Raw genomic sequence first — 13970 nt, 5'->3', positions numbered from 1 at the left:
ATAATTAGAAATATAAATAATTTTTTAGTTTTATTGGAAATTAATTTATATCTTCTTTATTGAACACCCTACAAAGTCTTACTGGTATCTTTTTTATTAATCTGATAAGTACTTATTTACATCACATATGGGATATGGAAATTAAAATTTTTCTTATCAAATTAAATTATTTTCATGAAATTGAAAAATTAAATTGTAGGATGGATCAAAATATCACATCAAATGCTAATTATTTTGAATGCTTAAAATCCTTATTGGTCGAGATACTATTTACTAATGGGGCTAGAAACCTTTCCTTTCAATCTCTGGCTTAATTTGAAAGTTGATACATCCTACACTCTAGTGCTAATGTTGAAAATGGCAGAAAATGCTCAACTTAACATACGTAGTCATTCAAAAGAACATTATTCAGACGTACGTCATCCGCTAAACCAACAAAAAGCACTTCATTCGGGTTGGACTTACAAGTAGGACAATACAAACTTACACTCTACAAATCAAACAGATCGAGTCGTTTAAATAGGAAGTTGCACAAATGAACCTATAACATATGAGTGAATACTGGTATTTCGTCAACAAACGATGTATTAATCATATGGAATTTGGATATATGCAGCATCGCTTACAAAAGGAACATCAGCATACATCCCAGCAAGAGCACATCTTATGCATTCAAGCACGGTAAACAGGTATCCAAATGCAGCAAATGTCCAAAAGTGCATGCCAACCTTGCCCCAGTAAATTGAAAGAGGCAGCCAACGACTGACAGTACCAACAACCTGCAAAGCAATCTCGAGCAACATGCCCATCACAACATGAAACCTGAAAAAGTGGGGCCACTCCTTTCTCCTCACGATCCCAAGGTAAGCACAAAAAAAGTACGCCATGAAAAACCAAGGTGGAAGGCGTCCGATGATTCCAAGGAAAGGGTATGTCAGAAACTCGAGGTCTTCAAGAAATGGATGAAGATTATAGGCTGTTTCAGCGTACATCCAGGTCTCATGCAAAGGCATCAAGTATGGAAGGCAGGCTAGCGTTCTCCACCACCAACGAGGCTTTATTGTCATTGGAGGAAAGCGGAAACTATAAGGAATGTCCTTTGATGCTCTAGGTGTCATGCACAGTCTTCTTTTAGGTAGAAGAGGAATTTTGTGTGACAACCCACCATGTTCTCCGCCCAAAAGAGGGCTCAGTGAAGCTGAAAGATGCGAGGACAAAGAAGCCCCTGCCATTTTAATGAATAATATATGACGATCAGAAAAGAATCAAATGGCACATAAAGACAAACAACTAACAAGGAAAGGAGTATATTATAGTCCAGTCCAATGAAGAGATGAAGTCAATCCAGAATTCAGAATTACCCATAGAAATAGCTGTTATTGTAACAGATAAAACACAATATATAAACAGAAGCCTAGTGAGTTCTTAACTACAATGGCAATTCATTTTGACGAAAGACCAACTTTTTTCACCTTAGCTTTCATACCTTTGTTAGTTTCTTAGCTCACTTAAGCAGAAATTATATTTTCAGAATGTGAATCAAAGACTAAAATTACAACATCAAGTTCTCACAAAAAGACTACAGGGCATCAACCAAACCCCAGCAAATGAGACAACACCAAGAGCATCTCTGTGTAACTTTCACTTGTCTACACCTCCTCACACCTCACTGTCAAATTGCACAAGAGTATTAACAAGAGAACATCAAGTTACAAGTAAAAGTGTATACCTGTGAAACATCTCAACTTCAGTCCCTCAATTGGTCGACATAAAGCTCTGATATTAGTTAAAGCTGCCTTTGCTGGCAAAGAAATGGGCCTCGGCAAGGAAACATTACATGACAGAGGTTTATATGCTCTGGAATTCATACTGCACCCATTTATGATCATTCTCTGACCTATTTCAGGAGTTGAAGAACCTACAACAGAAATTCACATCTCCATTACACAAGAATTACATCAAGCATGAAGTGAGATAAAAAAAATCAATCCTCGAGTGACAACAATGTAGAACAAAAAGGCCTCACAATATGGATGAAAAATAAGTTGCTTGCCTCTTCCACTGACACAAATAGCGGCAATCGTGAAGGAAAACACGATATCCATCAGGGTTATCTACTTCTACAAGTGGCGAAACAGCAATTGAAAGTTTGAAACTAATGGCGGACATTCTTAACAGCCTTAAGGGCCTTAAGTTAGTTTTTATTCATTGAAAATATTATTTAGCTCCTTAAATTTCTTTAATTATCTGATTTTTGTATTAAGTTGGTCACCCAACATAAATTGCTCAATATCTACCATTGACTGAAACTGAATTTGAGCAGGTACGACACACTATTAAGTATAGTATCCGTAATGTCCTTGATATAAGGATGTACCGGTGCAACCGTGCTGCATTGTTCTTCATGATGCAAATTTCTTCATATTTTCCACAAAATATAAGAATTCCATTGTCAAACAAAATATATAGCTAAAACTACATGCCAAAATTTCGAAACTACAAATTCAATTACTTGAGCAACTTGAACTTAACACATATATGATAACTTCCCGAATCTAGGGAAAAAAAATGAAATATTACTTCTGTAAAATTAACAATCCAAAGCAATGACCAGAAAATAAGATTTTACTACACTCTATTCAGAAATCATTATTTAACAAAGTTTTGATCTTCCTGGGATACAAATTTCATGGAGGAAATGAGAAAATCTCGGATGAATTGCAAATGTATTGCAATTTCGTTCTTTCTTAGATGCTGAGTCACAATGAAAAACCCTAAATTACAACTACATTACAAAAAATTAGAACAGATGATTAGCAAGAGAGAGATAAAGAGAGAACATACCAGTAGGAAAAGAAAGTATAGAAATGGCGGATATGGTTATGGAGGATAGTGAGCAGTAGCTAGGGTTTCGAGAAACCCAAATACGTGGTGAATTTGGTGTGATAGAGGATAGGACTTAATAGATAGTTTAAGCTCGGGAGGTTTAATGCATCACTTGTACTTTTCGTTTTAAAATGCGTGAGTTGTATTTTGAATGAAATTTCATAAAAAAATTATTTACATCTAATACGATAATATGTACATTTTTATCATAATATTTATATTTTAATTTTCACCTGATCTTATATATATATATATATATATATATATATATATATATATATATATATATATATATCAAATAAGAAGAATAAGAAGAATTTTTTTTTTCACTATATATATAAAAAATGATACCATGTTATAAATTAAGAATATTCTTTAAATTTATATTATAGTAATTTTTCTGTGTAACATAGTGATTTTTACAATTATGCGTTTTTGGCTCAATCGTGGCCTTAAATTTTCTTATCTTAGTGAGATTAAGGGTCTAAAATGCTTCTTACCTTTCTGATTTTCAACATATCTCTCTCTCTCTCTCTCTATATATATATATATATCAATTTCAAAAAAACTACCATGAAAATAGTATCGGGGCAAAGTAAAGTAATATAGTTAATAAGACGTTACACTAACATATTTATATTATGTAAGCCAAAAAGAATTTAAAAAGTTGTATAAAGATAAATATTGTTGAAATTTAAATGGGAGATAGACATAGAGAAATTTATTATGCATGGCATTGAAATATTGAAAAACAATACATTTATCATAGCATGCATAATAAAATTTTAGTCCCATGTTTACAAAATTCTAAATACATAAAATAAGGAATTTAAAAATAGAATAATGAGAAACCAGTAACAATAACACCAACAAACAAAGACACCTCGAGATTAGATGCACCATTCTTAGGAGGAGGTGTTAATTCGGATTCAGTGTTGGTGCCTTGAAAGGTTCCTTCAGAGACCGGCCCTCCGACAGGTCCGGCCTCCGCGAATCCACCCGCACCAACACCTTCTTCCCCTTCATTGCCAATGCTGCCTTCACTAGGACTTGGGGCATTATAAACCTTTGGTGTAGTGTTAGCTGCCTCGACAAAAGCTATCCCTAAGAGAACAAACATGACCATAGCAACAATAATTTTTCTCGCCATTTTTTTTCAATAAATATGTTGTCAAAATTATTATTGCTAGAAATTTGGAATATTCTTGTGCGTTCAGGGGATTTAAATACGATGTTTTATGTAAAAAAGATTACAGGGAATTAAATTCAAAAAAATGAAATTTGAATATAAAAAGTACATATGTACGCAATTATAGGAAAATCTCATGTAAAATTGGTTGTTACTAAATGCAAAATACAAAATAAGTAAAAATTTGTGATATTTTGGTTGGAAATAGATATGATAAATAATAAATACTATAAATGAACATCTTTATCTAAAAATGGATTTACTAAATTAAATCAAAATATTTACTTAGAATAATAATTATCAAAATTATCAAATAATACTTCTCCTTCAAAACGTTTACCATGATAGGAAAGCCTATAAAGACACCAACTAATCTTCTAAATAATATCTAAGTTGCTTTTAATATCTGCTTGTCTAACTTATGCCACATAGTTAAGGAAGTATTAGTTACCTGCAATTATCAAGTTTATTCAAAGATTTTTTTTATTTATTCTCTTTTTTTACTTACTTTAATTAATGTATATATGAAATCATTATTCCCAAGAATACATTTAAGAGAACAAAATAAGATCATAAAAGAATTTAATACTCTTAACTTATGTCATTGTGACATAGGTTAGAAAAACCTTTTATTTCTTCTTTTATATATAAAATGACTAAAAATGGTCATCTAATCTCTTTATTTCTTTAAAAATTATTTTTTTTATAATAATTATGGAATGCTAAAAGAAAATAAATTGTTTTCTGCATATTCAACTTAAGAATAAATGGTTATGGATGGTAAATCAAAAAATGACAAGAGTGGAAGCCATGGATTGTACGAGAAAACAAGACATTTTATGTCACTTTTTTGACATTTTGCCACATTTAAAAGTTCAATAAAATATATGGATTTTAATACTTTAGGAATGTCACAATTTTCATAAATCATGACACTTTATTGTTACAATTTGTTTATGTTCGCAATGCTCTTTAATTCACTATTTGCATTTGTGACAATTATTAGTCATTGTTTGCCTCTATTGAGTCAATTATAAAAGGGAAATTATCAATGGTATCCTTGAGTTTTGGCACTTTATCAATGATATCCTTAAGTTTTTTTATTATCAATGGTACTCTTCTATTATTAAGCATTTTACAACCATAATTTTTGTCAACTTTTTCCATCAAAAATCGTTCAAAACCGTTAACGGTCTCTCTCGATATATTCTTGTGGGACGCAAGCAATTATAAACCACATCCAGTGACAAGTAGCTACAATCCACAGCTTCCTAACAAAAGAAGAGGAAAAACTGAAGCTTTCTTACAAAATAAATTTCTAGCTATTTTCACTTTCATACAGCTTGGAAATACAAAAACACCTTAATGGCTTTGAGCAAGCATAAACTGGAGCCCTGGTGTTGTAAGTGGAAATCACTGAGCCAAAATTGCCATTAGATACAGTACAACTGAAATTGATTGCTCGATACCTCAGTCTTCACATCAGTACATCCCCTTGAAAACGGGATTTGTACGACATATACTAGCTCCATATTCTTCATACTCTGCTTTAGTATGGCAAGCCTGCGGAGAATAAATCGATTTTAAGGAAAATTAATCAATTTAAGAAAACGACTTGAATTACATAGTAACTGTAAGCATGTTAGACAATTGAGCTAGATTAGAATCCTTCGCCAAACGCATGCATAATGGATACATATAAAGATAGCACATTCAGGCCAGTAGAGACCATTCCAAGAGTTACGACTTCTAAAAGACACGCATAAAAAGACAGTTGTGAAAGTACAGGTGTCGCCCTCCCAAGCTTTTTTTCCCGATAAAATATATATCTAACGACCCATATAATGATGGTTGGAAACTTAAAAATGGTGGTAATGTTAACCTATGCGGCTATGCCCCTTCTTTTTGGCCCAAGTTTAGCCTCTTAGTTTTTGAGCTCTTTTTTTTTTTACCATTATACAAAGATATCACATAGATGTAGGTCAAGACAAACTTGATAAAATTTGCGCTTTAAGAGTTATGAAACTAGTAAAAACCATGGTAGTAAAGGTCCAAAAGTAGCTTGAAATGAAAAACAGGAAGCAACATACTCCATAAAACTCGGGAGTTGAGGCAAGTACGGATCCCCCAAACCATACTGCATATCTCTGGATGGGATGGCTCACAACATTCACTTCCACGGGTTGTGACTGCAGCAAAAAGATGGGTGAGACCACATTTACGCTATGCTGGTATTTGCTAAACAAAGACAAATATAAATGAAATATTTACCTTTATTTCTCCACCTATCCGTGCCTCAGAAGCAAAAACTCGTGCATCAACGATCTTCTTTAGATCCCTTTGCAATCTACGGTGGAAATCCTTGAACATAGTTGAGCCACCAGACAAGACTATATTCTGATACATACCATGTAATCAGTCCGAGTAGAAAGTAAAATTCTCATCGTGTGAATAGACCAATGGTGATTGGCACTTGAAAAAATTAACATCTTCCAAATCAAAAGTGTACAAAACCCATGTGCCATGTAAGAAAATGAAAATTTTCTGATAAATCCATTTCATAGCCTAATAACTGTCTAATTGCAGTTTTCTTGCTTTGACCTAGGGTCTAGCAGTGAGGGGGTTACCAGTAGCTTTGGAATAAATGAAATGCAAGGAGAGAACCAACCACACTATATATTACAAACTAACATCAACCCTGTTCGGAAGAGCATCTAGAAAAAAATTAGTTCTCTTGTTTATGAATTTGGACATAGTAGAATTGTAGAAAATAGAAATGAAGGAAAACATAATCTCCTTCTATATCAAATAAAGGATAAAGGAAGAAAAAGAAAAATATCACAGGAAGATTAACAGCAATTAAGACCCAGAAGGCCACGATACAAAGGCTATAAGCTAACCATGATATAATCTGCAACGTAACAAGACTCAGCTTAGATCACACTTAAGGATGGTAGACACAAGAGAATTAAGTCCTTACCTTGTACAACGCTCGTCTGGTATCAATTGGTGCAGACTGGATACACTTATCAACGATGGCCGGTAAAGACGCAGTAAACTCACTGTCATAGATCTCTGGATTAAAGAAAACCTGTGAACCACACATACGAGTAATAAGCAAACATAGCTTCAGAAGTACATAGAAAAGCACAAAGCAAAGCAGACAAATTGGGAGAGCGTTATCTGAGTAATCACTGCAAATTAAGGTTACTTATTCCACCCCATATTTATATTATTGTAATCTTGCTAACCATATTGTGACGTCCCAAAATTACCAAAAACCAACTCCCATGAGATATTCCCACCCAGAAATCATGAGTTCCACCTACTAACTCTCAATTGTTTCCTGTTAAATCTACTGCATTTTCTCTCTATCCACTTTTCAAAAAATTTATCCACATTCAGCCATTTTTTTGCCCATCCCCAACTATTTGTCTCAAAACGCATTTCAAAACCCAATGGGGCGAATCCAATGATTACAGTCTTAGCTTCTGATGAAGCTATTAATAACAAAATCAACCCAATAAAATGCACTAGTAATTTGCAAGGTCTGAACACTTCACATCATCAAATGTGTAGGTTTGCATAGGTCCATAGTAGACACCAACAGATGGTGAAATACAAAATATCTACTGCACAACTAAGAGCAAGTCTTGGCTAGTATGCAGGGTAGTGTACATCTGAAAATCCTTAAACCAAGTCAACGTAGGATTATTATTTGGTTGTTAACATTCTTGTTTGTTAGACAGAATTTCAGAATTAAACCGCTGCTATCAAATACCAAGATATATCCACCACCATATACAAGGTCATTTTATAAGAGTAAAAATTTAAAATTCGCTTTATTATGTGTGTGTGTAGGGGGTGGGGGGGGGGGGGGGGGGGGACAAGGCATGGGGAAAACCTCAGGACCAAGAAACCGCTCATAGCCAATGTCACATGTGTATGGAGCTCCAGTCTTTGGCTTTATCCCTTTCCATTGTTTAACGTACTTAGAGGGCTCTTTGTCATGTTTATTGAACTCCTACATACATCAAAAGCAAAAGCGATTAAGTATATTAATCTGCAATTATAAAAATCCTAAAAGACGTAGAATACTGTGCTAAAAGAATTTGATAATCATAATGTAGTACCTTGACAATATCTGAAGAAGTGTAGCAATACATCTCTTTCACTTGTCGAGCAACTTCAAAGGAATCTTCCGGTGGCACATTCTCTCCTCTTTCCTACATAAAAAAATTAGCTATATATTATGATCAAGTGATACAGAAGAAAGGATTAACAAACCTCTTCAGAACAATTTAAACAATATGTGCACCCAGAAATAAGAATTCATGTTGCTGAGCTTCCCAAGCACATATAACTTGTCTCTCTTTACCAAGAGTTTTGGCTAGCTCAAGGACCCTATGGTTATCCAGGAGCCTTCTGATCTCATTACCTTATTAGATAAACAAATATGCTCTATGTTTTGTTTCCAAAACCATTAAGAGATGTGATAAGCAACCGTATCATTTATTTCAGTCATCAGTTCATCCAACTACAGGGGTTTTCTTACTAATACAAATGCTGATATCCATGATGATGATGAGAGAATGTAATTTCTCATCAAAGAAACTTTGCAGAGAAAAAGAAAACTAAAGATAGGAAAAAAAATTAACTAAACATTGCATGCCATAAGATGTTTCTGCTGAATAACATAATCAGCAACAAAAAAATACAATTGACTCCCAAAATCAGCAACAGCTTTGTATTAATTGATAAAGGGCTAGATCATGTTTAAAATTCATCATTCCATTTTAAACTACTCCTACAACATTTAAGACATAATATATGAGAGATTTGGCAAGTGTCAAAATCTTTCCAAAGCTAATAATTTGCTCAAGTCAAGTCAAGACCCTTCTGAAATAAAAGAACTTTGTTGATATGACTAAAACAGGCAGATAATTCGAAATAAAATACGTTTATCAAGACAAAAAAAAAACAAGTACCCGCATAAGCTGCTGGACAAAAAGGGTAACATCTTTTCCAGAAATAGGAATTGACTTGATACTGCTCCCAATAACATAACCCTCGGCAACAGGTACAACATGCGTACCCCCATCTCCAACGTCCACTACAACCCCTGTCATCTCACACTAAGGAAAAATATCATCAATAATATCAAACATTGTATACCAGAAAAACAGTCAACTGATATGAGAGAAGTGAGATCTTTCCATATCTAAAAACAATCAACAGGTACAACATGCGTACCACAGAAAAAACCTTTGTTAATAAAAATTAACTTGACTAAATTTTATCCATCTATACTTTGAAGGAGTCTTATACATAGATAATCACAAATACAGCAACCCAAGCAATCTTTTCCTTCAAGGAATATTTGTTAATAGGATTGACATCACAAGACTACACTACAATAAAGAGAAGGTAGATGCTTTCTACATATTGACCATCCTGGGTTAAGACTTAAGAGGCAGAATAGGAACACATATGTCCCTTCTAAGTTCCAAGTGAAGGAAATTTTAATTTAGTGAATCCAAATACCTGCTTCTAAAAAAGACAACCTTAGTTATAAAAAAAGTAAGGGAGCACTAAGGCACAAGGCGTTACATGTTGCCAAGATGCATCTCACACAAGCCATGGTGTGCTTTTAGGCATGCAATAACATGTACTTTTTGAATTATTTTGTTTCTTTCATTGTATTTTACCCCTCAGTGTGCCTTTTGGACTGTCGTATGTCTGAACTTAAAAAACCATTTTTGTTGTTCCTTGTACCTAGGCATGCCTTTTAAAACTAAGAAGACAAGGAAAAATATAGGTGTTGGCTTACATATTCCAAAAATACAATCTATAAGGGGTGCACATGCTTGCTAAAAAGGCTGGTGCTATCGTAAGTAAAATGAGATTTTATTTCAAATACTTTTTATATAAAACCAAAGATTTTTAGCTTTTTGATTTCATATTATAATAATTTATAGTAATCATATGCACTTCTTATTAGTGTAAAGTTGCATATGTTATTTGTTATCTAACCCCGAAATGTTGCCTAGTTGAGGGCCTACTTAAAAGTAACTTAATAGCTTTGACGTAATGAAACGTTAAAAATGAGGAAACATAAGTTTGAATAAGTGCTAAATAAATTATTCCCTTTTTCCTTTAAAAATATGATACATTTAATTATATTACTTTATTAACAGGAAAGAAAAAACGGTGGGGTCAAGCAGGTTGGGAGAAAAAAGAGAGATCTTGTGTTGCAAAGTTGATGAAATACCCAAAGTTTATAAGTACTAAGGTATTACAAAATAAGGGGAGAGAGAATAAACAAGTTCATATAAAGGCTCATAAGGGCAAACGAGGGTTAATAGCCCATAACTTTAAACCCAGTAAAGGTTGAGGAGGTTCAATTCCCAGCTACAATAAATTTAGACAAGCGTTAAAATTTTCAAATAAGTCCAACCAAAGGATAACAAGGGATAATAAGTCCATTTAGGGGATTAATTTTTCAAACAAGACTTAGCCAAGGACTAACAGGAAAGAATATGTACATATAAGTAAGAATAAGCTGAAAATAACAAACTATTAGGAAGAAAGTCAACTAAATATACTCCAGTTAATTTCTAAGTGTGCAATTTTCAAAGTGTTTCACGCCATTGTTGCATAGGCGAAGGTGCTGCTTTCCTTTTAAAATATTTCACTACATTGGCAAATATTAGATAACTATCTCCACACTCATCTTATGGAGTATCAACAGTTTATTATGAGATATTAAAGTATGCTTGCCAAACCAGCCTATCTTGAAGCTGACCAAAGTAACCAAAGCAATACTCTGAAACGTACGCATCTACCCTTCATTGACAGCTTCAAATATATGACACTTTTCGTCTCAATTACGGCTTCACGCTGATTTCTAAATAATTACGATTGAATTACAGTTAGTGAGCTACTTGTCGTAATCTATTCTAAGAAAGTGGAGTAAATAATGAGTCACATTTTTCAAGTATTGATAAAAAATTTGGAGAACTAGGTTATTTACATTAATAATTACAGTTCAGGTCAAATCCAAACTCTAAAATATGCAAGGAAATCTGTCTTTACTACATAAAAACAAAGAGATCCCTGAAATACTACTACTGAGGTAAAACAAAATCAAGTAGATATTGTTCGAGCAAACAAGGCACTCAAATCCAAGATTTATATCGTAAAGAGTCCAAAGTCCATGTATTAGAATATTAGAAGTAAAACATTTCCATTCTAAAAGAGAAAAAATTAATAAACTCTGACGGTCACTTTGCAACCCGGAACAACCGAGTGGACTGGAGGTTAGAAGGTGTGAAGTTCTTTATAAAAAATGCTAATGGCAAAAATGCGAGATACAATAGGAGATAGGTACCAACCTTTGATGTAGTGTACCCAGCAGCTAAAGCAAGCACAGGTTGCACAGCAATGTAGAGCCCAGGAACATTAAAAGTCTCAAACATTATTTCTCCGGTATACTCTCTGCTCTCAGGAGGTGTCAGAGGACTTTCAGTCAGCAAGAAGTAGTGATCCTCAGGATCACAGCGCAAATAATTAAAAATACATTGTTGCCAAAACCTTTCCATAGCATCCCAGTTCTCAACCTGCCCATTCTTAATGGGATAGTTCAAACTATACGTACTACTAGACCTAGATCTCGATAATGCTTCATCTCCAATGAAAAAATCCAGATCAGCCATTACACCAGCATTATATTGAGTCATCCAATTACTAGTTTTATTTGACGTTCTTGGTTGGTTTACAAAAGAATCATTCACTGCAACAGAGGTTGGGACTATAAAGCAAGGCTCCACATTCCCAGAAAAACCCATTTTAGTATACCTGCATTGGTTCATGCAAACGGCAAAAATTTATAGTAGTCTAACCTCTTAGTCACCAAGATGTTTCACTTGAACAATCAAAACGTGCAGCAAAAGTTCAATAGACACAATCAAACCTTAAGCACATTCTACTTGAAAAAAACAAAATCAAAGTACCACACCGGAAGCATCAATTCAACGCACCTTCCTGACTTCAAAGTTCAAACATACACCTACACAGTTCAAGCACACATTGACATCTCAATGACTTCAACCTCCATTTCATTACCCCAAATCCTTAAGTGGCATCAGGTCATCAGACCTAGGAAGCGTTAGAGGATTAGGATGTACACAACTTTACCATTTTAGTGATAACAAAGATGTTTCTAATGGACCCTAAGTAGTTAACACAAAATTCAAATTTTCCTATATATCAACTAGCTTACACAAAACCTATGATCAATAAGAATTCTAAACGGGATTCGAGATGATAAAAAATGACAGCTTTAGAATTGAAACATCTCCTCAACACACATTGTTTCACCTTCAAATCAAATAATTTATCGTTCACTCAAATTCAAAAACAAAAAAATCATAAAATTTCAGTTTCATGTTCAACATATTTCAACCTTTCATCAAACAATTGGTGGGCAATGTAAAAATTCAACATTTTTCATACAAAACCAAAAATCTGAAATTGACCCCAATCGGAAACAATCATGAATACCAATTTTACACACTCGATAAAAATAATGAGAAAACATACCCAGTGCCATTGTCGATCACAACAGCAGGTCGAGAAGAAGAAGCATCCATTGCAGAGAAAGAAAGAAGAGATAGTAATGCTATGAAAAGAATGATATAAAACTGAGATCCAATTGAAAGCAAGTGATCATAGTTATTGAATGTGCCTCAAAAAGGGCACCAAGGAGAAAATTGATTTTGACACTACTACTCTTATTGGATGGTGAAATTAAAGGGTTTTTGAATTGGGGATATTGAGAAAATGAATTCTTTCCTTTGCTTAGCAGCTAAATTCACCTAACAACCCAACGATTTTTTGTGGCTTTCGGTCTCCCTGTGTATTTTCACTTACTCTTACAAAATGTCTCTATTGTTCGACAAACAACTATTGTAAAATTAAGTGATTTATTTGACCAACTAATTTTAATAATATTAATTTGACTAATTGATCAAAATATGGGAATTAATCTCGATTCTAAAGTAGGAGTGACATGCAAATAATTGAGTTGGGTGGGGTTAGGTTTAGACCTGGATAGGGTTGGAGTCAGGTCGATTCGCAAGCAGAATGAATACGACTCGCTTATGGCCTAACCCAGTATTGTCGAGTGATCATCATAGTGGTCCACCAATAGGCACATTTATCATTTTGTGAAAATGATTAGGCACAGCACATAGTCAGTCGACACGCCATATGTTACATGGATATATTTCTCTGCGGTAAAGCTTTTGTTCTTATTCCATTACAAATTGCAACTATGTGGGGATTTTGGAATATCAAGATCTCCTACAATAAATGTATTACCACAGTGCATACTTCTGGTAATCGTATTCTGACTGTTCATCGTTGGAGTATGGATATGCATTATGGACTATGGAATATGAAGTAGGGAGTGTTGATAGTTCAGATTGTTAGAGCTGCTTGCACTTGGAGTTCAACACGTATCGCAAGTCAATCTCAAGTAAAAGCAAACATGAAACTTATGAAGAGTTGAACTAGTAGGCATTTTCCCAAGAAAAATTGATAATTCATTGGAGTTTAAATAATACCTTTCTTTTTGTCGCACAAATTTTTATGTACATGACTTTTTTAAGTCATTACTTATATTATTTCTTTGATTTTCATTTACATATTTCTTCTGATTTCCTAAAGTAATTTTTTATTCCTTTTTATATTAAATTACTTACAAATTGTACTTGTAGCAAAAGTTATGAGACATAAAGAGTAATCATTTTTTTCTTGCCTTTCAAATAAATAGTTTTGACGTTCTGCTATAACACTTTAATCTAAAAACGGGCTAGCTTGTAATTGATATATG

At 33.8% G+C, this 13970-nt stretch overlaps 2 protein-coding genes across 2 annotated transcripts; both read right to left on the bottom strand.

Moving 5' to 3' along the window:
* Window positions 1-358: 358 nt before the first annotated feature.
* LOC130821245 (protein TIC 20-I, chloroplastic) lies at window positions 359-3032 on the bottom strand. Its single transcript, XM_057686930.1, has 3 exons — window positions 2845-3032; window positions 1730-1918; window positions 359-1225 (listed from the first exon to the last, which is right to left on the bottom strand). The coding sequence occupies exons 2-3, from the start codon at window positions 1887-1889 to the stop codon at window positions 588-590; spliced, it is 798 nt and encodes a 265-aa protein (XP_057542913.1). The 5' UTR covers window positions 1890-1918; window positions 2845-3032; the 3' UTR covers window positions 359-587.
* Window positions 3033-5157: 2125 nt separating this feature from the next.
* On the bottom strand, window positions 5158-13016 carry LOC130821244 (actin-related protein 3). Its single transcript, XM_057686929.1, has 9 exons — window positions 12677-13016; window positions 11470-11932; window positions 9064-9210; window positions 8209-8301; window positions 7980-8099; window positions 7056-7166; window positions 6347-6472; window positions 6166-6264; window positions 5158-5638 (listed from the first exon to the last, which is right to left on the bottom strand). Exons 1-9 carry the CDS (start codon window positions 12724-12726, stop codon window positions 5558-5560), a joined length of 1290 nt encoding a protein of 429 aa, XP_057542912.1. The 5' UTR covers window positions 12727-13016; the 3' UTR covers window positions 5158-5557.
* Window positions 13017-13970: the final 954 nt, after the last annotated feature.

The sequence above is a fragment of the Amaranthus tricolor genome, chromosome 8 (assembly GCF_026212465.1).
Source record: "Amaranthus tricolor cultivar Red isolate AtriRed21 chromosome 8, ASM2621246v1, whole genome shotgun sequence".
Taxonomy (NCBI): Eukaryota; Viridiplantae; Streptophyta; class Magnoliopsida; order Caryophyllales; family Amaranthaceae; genus Amaranthus; species Amaranthus tricolor.
Note: the sequence above shows the minus strand (reverse complement) of the source record. Positions and strands in the feature narration are given on the sequence as shown.

What these genes read in the sequence shown, in the direction of transcription:
- LOC130821245 (XM_057686930.1), bottom strand. Translation starts at nt 1,889, where the DNA reads ATGATCATAAATGGGTGCAGTATGAATTCCAGAGCATATAAACCTCTG. An exon ending in GAAGTTGAGATGTTTCACAG is followed by an intron (nt 1,226 to 1,729) that starts GTATACACTTTT and finishes TTAAAATGGCAG; the next exon opens with GGGCTTCTTTGTCCTCGCAT.
- LOC130821244 (XM_057686929.1), bottom strand. Translation starts at nt 12,726, where the DNA reads ATGGATGCTTCTTCTTCTCGACCTGCTGTTGTGATCGACAATGGCACT. An exon ending in GGATAGGTGGAGAAATAAAG is followed by an intron (nt 6,265 to 6,346) that starts GTAAATATTTCA and finishes TTTTTGCTGCAG; the next exon opens with TCACAACCCGTGGAAGTGAA. An exon ending in CAACTCCCGAGTTTTATGGA is followed by an intron (nt 5,639 to 6,165) that starts GTATGTTGCTTC and finishes TATTCTCCGCAG; the next exon opens with GCTTGCCATACTAAAGCAGA.